General features: G+C 55.1%; 1 protein-coding gene across 1 annotated transcript; it reads right to left on the reverse strand.

Moving 5' to 3' along the window:
- Positions 1-2764: 2764 nt before the first annotated feature.
- SOWAHD (sosondowah ankyrin repeat domain family member D) lies at positions 2765-4581 on the reverse strand. The gene is given in 4 exon segments (XM_006110075.3): positions 2765-3653; positions 3655-3801; positions 3803-3955; positions 3957-4581. Coding segments are annotated over 4 exon segments (972 nt in total). The 5' UTR covers positions 4320-4581; the 3' UTR covers positions 2765-3344.
- Positions 4582-5268: the final 687 nt, after the last annotated feature.

The following is a 5268-nucleotide window of genomic DNA, read 5'->3' on the forward strand; positions in this document are numbered from 1 at the left end:
TACACCTGGGGCTTCGAAATAAGATTTATTAGATCAAAGTCTATTGAGAAGAAAAAGAAATTTGAAAGCCACTGACCTCTATGGGGGTCTTTGAACTTCTCTGCTGAAGCATGACTTTACTTGAAGGTTTTCTCCAGAAACACTGCTTGTGTGATTCATTTTCCCCATCATCTAGCACATCCATCCTCAACATGACTGGCAGAGTGATTTTGGTAAAACCTCATGTTTCTCCTCTGCTTGGAAACCTTCCATGGCTCCCAGGTACCTTAAGTGAAAACCAATGTTCTTCTTTTAGTGTGACCTATGAGACCCTCAGCGATCTGGACCCCCACCCACTTCTTCAGCTTTGCCATTAATTACTCCCTAGCTCCCACCTTCCTGCCAAACAGGCTGACCTACATTTCCTGGTACTTGGTGTACCGGCCCTTACACACTCCACTGGCTCTGCCAGGAGGCCCCTCCCCCTTCACTGACCATCTCCCACTCACCCATGCCTCAGATCAGGAATTACCTTCTTCCCTGAAAGCCTTTCCAGCACCTTTCAGCCTGGGCCAAGGCCCTGCCCTCTGAGCAGCACCCTTCCCCCCATGTTTACACCTCACAGCCCTACTTCCCGTCTCCTTTTTCCTCTGCAAGCCCCACTAGAATGCAGATTCGCATCATCTGTTCAACTCCGTTTTGCTTCCCAGGAAAGAAGTTTCTCAGGGAATTTATTCTTTCTCTTGGGGTAAGCATACCAGTCTTGCCTCGAAAAGCATACCAGAAATGCCAATGGCTTGATGTTAGGCATGGAGAGTTTTCAGAATGGGAGTACGTCCCCTGCAGCCAAACCTCAATTTTACATGGAGGAGGTAGGCTAGGCAATATCACATGATGAGAAAAGTCTGTGGGGAAAAATAGCTGACTACAGGAAAAACTATAGAAAGCCGCTTTCACATCTTCTAGCTGACTTGGTTTTCATTTTGGAAAGAGCAAGGCGGATGCTGGTCTCAGGTCCCCAAATCTGCTAATAGTTAAGACGTTTAGGTTCAAACTTAGCCTATGGGGAGGAGACTACTGATATAAGTGTCCTTTGAATGTTGGGCAAAGGCACATGCTAATCTTCCCTCTAAGCCAGGAACCCGCAGACTCAGCCATGTGGCAGGAAGGCTCTGCCCTGGCAGCCTTCACCAAGCCCAACCCACCTTGGCAGTTGTCAAGGGGGAGGTGGTGGAACAGAAACTAAAGTCTTGCATCAGTTAACCAATTTGTATCTATAAAATGGGCACAAAAGCCCTAGCCGGCTTGGCTCAGTGGATGGAGCATTAGCCTGCGGACTGAAGGGTCCCAGGTTCGATTCTAGCCCGGGGCACATGCCTGGGTTGCGGGCTTGATCCCCAGTGGGGGGCGTGCAGGAGGCAGCCAATCAATGATCCTCTCTCATCATTGATGTTTCCATCTCTCTCTCTCCCTTCCTCTTTGAAATAAATAAAGAAATATATTTTAAAAAAATAAAGTATGCTTTAAAAAAATGGGCACAAAAGAAACAGGGGAGTTATGCCAGCTGCTGATGCCAAATGCCAGAAGCCAGGAATAAATATGTTTAAGGTGCCATTCCTAGAGACCTGGGACAGGCTGAAAACACCAATAGGAAGGGTTTGGATCATTTCATGGGTGAGAAAAATCTAATGGGTTTTTTAAGGGAAGGTGGGATTGTTTGGGGGCACAGACTGGGTAGTAAAAAAGGGCAAATAGGCCCACTAGGCAGGCAGAGATGGAAATCTGGATGAATGGGCACAGGGTGGTTTCTGTATTCTGTAGTGACTCAATTTCTCCCTTGTGTTTAAGGACTGAGATGGGAGGGCTTCGGACACACCAGTCCATTGCAAGGGCTACAGGAATGCAGCACTATTTTTTAAAATATTCTCTAAGGCAGCATGTATATTTAGAAGCTTTTTTCTTTTACCACCCTTCTTCCCCCTATACACAACTCTAGTCTCCAACTGCTTTCCCCTCTCAGTTCCAGTTAACTGTGCTGTATTCTACTCAGTTTAATTGTTTGGGAACAATTTTTCAAACTACAGCTTATATATTAAGTGTAATTTAAAAAAAGCAAATGATGCCCTAGCGGCTAAGGCCTAGCCAGTTTGGCTCAGTGGATAGAGCGTTGGCCTGCGGACCAAAGGGTCCCACATTTGATTCCAGTCAAGGGCACGTACTTGGTTGCAGTCTCCTCCCTGGCCTCAGCCCTGGTTGGGGCTCGTGCAGGAGGCAACCAATTGATGTGTTTCTCTCACCGATATTTCTGTCTTACCCTTTCTTCCACTTTCCCTAAAAATCAATGGAAACATATCTTCGGGTGAGGAGAAAAAAAAAAAAAAGCAAATGATGATGATTAAAGCCCTATCTCAGAAAAAAGTGCCAGTGGGTGTGTCTCACTAGAGGCCAGAAGTCCAGGTAAATGACATGACTCACCACAAATTATCAGAAATGTACCTCTGGAGGCTTTCCCCTTTTACTACCCTTCTTTCCCCTACACACAACTCTAGGAGGAGACTGTGCCGGACCCCAAACCTAGATGCTCAAGAGCCCAATAGACTCAGAGTCAAGGTGAAAGTAGCTCCCTCAGTGCACAGCTCAGCCATTTGCTCTGAGAATGAGGCCCAGAGCCTGCCCTGGATCACTAGCTCCTGGCCATGGGTGGGTGACCTCTTCCCTGCAAATGTAGGAAGCTTCCCCCACCTCAGTGGTTAATGAAAAAAAAAAAAATCAAAGGACAGCTTTGTCATGTGAAAGGAAAACAATTCCACTTTAATATGCTTAAGAAGTCATCCGCGATACATTTGAAAAAGTACCAGTAAGGTCTGGTTGTCTCAGGAACAGGGAGCCAGGGGCTGACTCTGGCAGCACAAAGTGACCCCTTAGTAGCCAAGTCAAGCCTGCAGTTAGGCGCTCACTCTGCATCAGTGGTTTACAGTCTTAACTCATTCTTCTAGCAATAAACCAAAACTTCTGCCAGATCAGAAATGGCTACTGGAAGCTTAACTTTCCCTCTCCCAAGCAGGACCGCGATCCTGCCCCTAACTCCAGCTCCTTTTGGGACTGGGCTCCAGGACAGCTTGGTCTTTGCTCTCTCTCTCTTGGGGTGGGGGGAGGGGTGTGAGAGGGCGCCTGGTCTCCATGTCTCCTGGCCAGTGACTGCAGGAGATTTGTGACAGGTACCTGAGACAGACCGGATGTGGTCTGCTCATTGCAGGCCAGCGCACTCACTCGGCCGCATAGCCCCTTCAGTGGAATCTGGGACAAGGGAGGATCGAGGCCTCGCCACAGTGGCGCGTCCCTCTGCACTCTCCTCTATGTCGCCCTCAACGGTCCTGGAAGAAGGGGAACAACTGGCGAAAAAAACCTTGAATTTGCGCCACCCGGCTGCCTGCGGAGTCCTTCTCCTTGCTGGGCAACGCCACCTCTCTCATCGTTGTCTCCGTAGCCATCGCGCCCAGTGAGTTCAGAGTCCTTCGCAGCGTCCACCCGGTGGCGGTGGTGGCGCCGCCGCTGCTGTTGTTATTGGCGTTGTCCCGCTCACTGTCGCTCGCCTTCTCCCAGTCCTCAGCCCCCGACAGCTCCCGCAGGCCCCAGGGCGCGTCGGGCCGCAGGTAGTAACAGGCCCGGTGGCCCGCTGTGGTCACGGCGCGTGGGGTCAGCTCCCAAGGCGCCCACCAGCACCTTGATGACCAGGTAGTGGCCCTGCAGAGCCGCCAGTTGAAGGGGCGTGAGGCCGCCGCTCCCCGGGACGCTCACGTCGAGCTCCAGCCCCCGGCGGCTTGGCGAATTCGTGCACCAAGATGAGCTCCTCGTGGCGCCCGTGCTTGGCCAGCCAGTGCAGCACCGTGTAGCCGGTGATCGGGTCGCCCCGTAGAGCAGCCCCGGCTCGGCTTTCCAGCAGCTCCCGCAGCGCCTCAAAGCGGCCCTCGGCGGCCCGCCAGTATCCACGCGTGCTCCCGGGGCTCCAGGCACAGCCTGCCGCTGCCCGCTCCGTTCGGCCCGCCCGGGGGACTGCTCCTTCCGTGCGCCCCTCCGACTGCCACCCGGCGGGGAGCTGCCCCCTGCAGCCCCAACAGCTCCCGCAGCATTCCCCGCCGGCGCCCCGAGCCCGCTCCGGAGTGCGTCAGCGAGCCATGCAAGGAGGCCTGCCGGGAGGCGGTGGCTGTGCCCCGGTACCTGCCGAGGCTGGCGGCGTCCACTCTCGAGGGGCGGGGCTGCGGGAAGCTCCGCAGGCTGTGCGAGCTCCATGGCAGGGAGGCTCTGGGCGCCGGCGTCGCGGCTTGTTCGGGCTCGGCCATGGTCCTGCAGCTCCTCCGCCGCGCTCCGCGTTTCTAGCGTTCGCAGCCCTTCCCGGGCCCCACTAGGAGAGGAACTGGCGCTGGGGAAGGAAGCGGCTTGAGCAATTGGGCTCCGAGGGAAGAAGGGAGGGAGCAAATGAAAGGAGGGGAGAGGGGGAGAGAGGGCGAGAACGAAGGAGCCGAGGGAGGGCCCCCGCGCGGGCGTGGGAGTGTGGAGGGGTCGCCCCGTGCACTGGGTACCGCCGCCACCTCCGCCTCCCGATTGCGGGCGGCCCCGCCCCAAATGGCCAGGTGAGCTGGGAGGCCCCGCCTCCCGGCCCGCGGGGGGAGGGCTGCCAGCGGCCCCCAAAGTCGCCCCGAGCAGCCCAACTGCCCCAGCAGTCGTTCTCCGCATCCCAGCAGCTGCTGAGAGGAAGAGGTTCGAGGGCGCCCTCTCCCCGGAGGGCTGAGCTCGGCTGCCAGCCAAGGCTCCTGGGTGCTCGCTCCCCGCCCCCTTCCTTGGACCGTCCTTCTTATCTCCTCAAGAGTCTCCCTGTACTTTGTCCCCTAGCCTCCTTTGTCCCGAGCCTAGCATTCACGGAGGCTGCCTGGCTACCCCATGTGACCCGGATTCGCCTGCTCTGCCCTTTGTGCGGCCTAGACCCTTCCCGCAGCGCCCAGAACTACGCGGGATTCCTGCAGAAACTCGAGACCGGGGCCCAGGTAGACACTGTCCCGGAATGGAGAAGGGGTATTCCACTGTCCCACCCACCCCCGTCCCTGCTCCACCCTCAGAGGCTAGGGGAACGCCCTGCCCTCTTCAGAGATGTGTCCTGCTCTCTCCCTCAGGGACCTGCTGATCTGTGAATTCAGAGCTTAGGGGCTTTTAAAAGATGACGATATTTTACCTTTGAACACCTAACATTGGCCTCCTCTTTGCTCTTTCCTTCCCTCAATAAATGGTAGCTCT

Source organism: Myotis lucifugus, unplaced genomic scaffold, assembly GCF_000147115.1.
Source record: "Myotis lucifugus unplaced genomic scaffold, Myoluc2.0 scaffold_2, whole genome shotgun sequence".
Lineage (NCBI taxonomy): Eukaryota > Metazoa > Chordata > Mammalia > Chiroptera > Vespertilionidae > Myotis > Myotis lucifugus.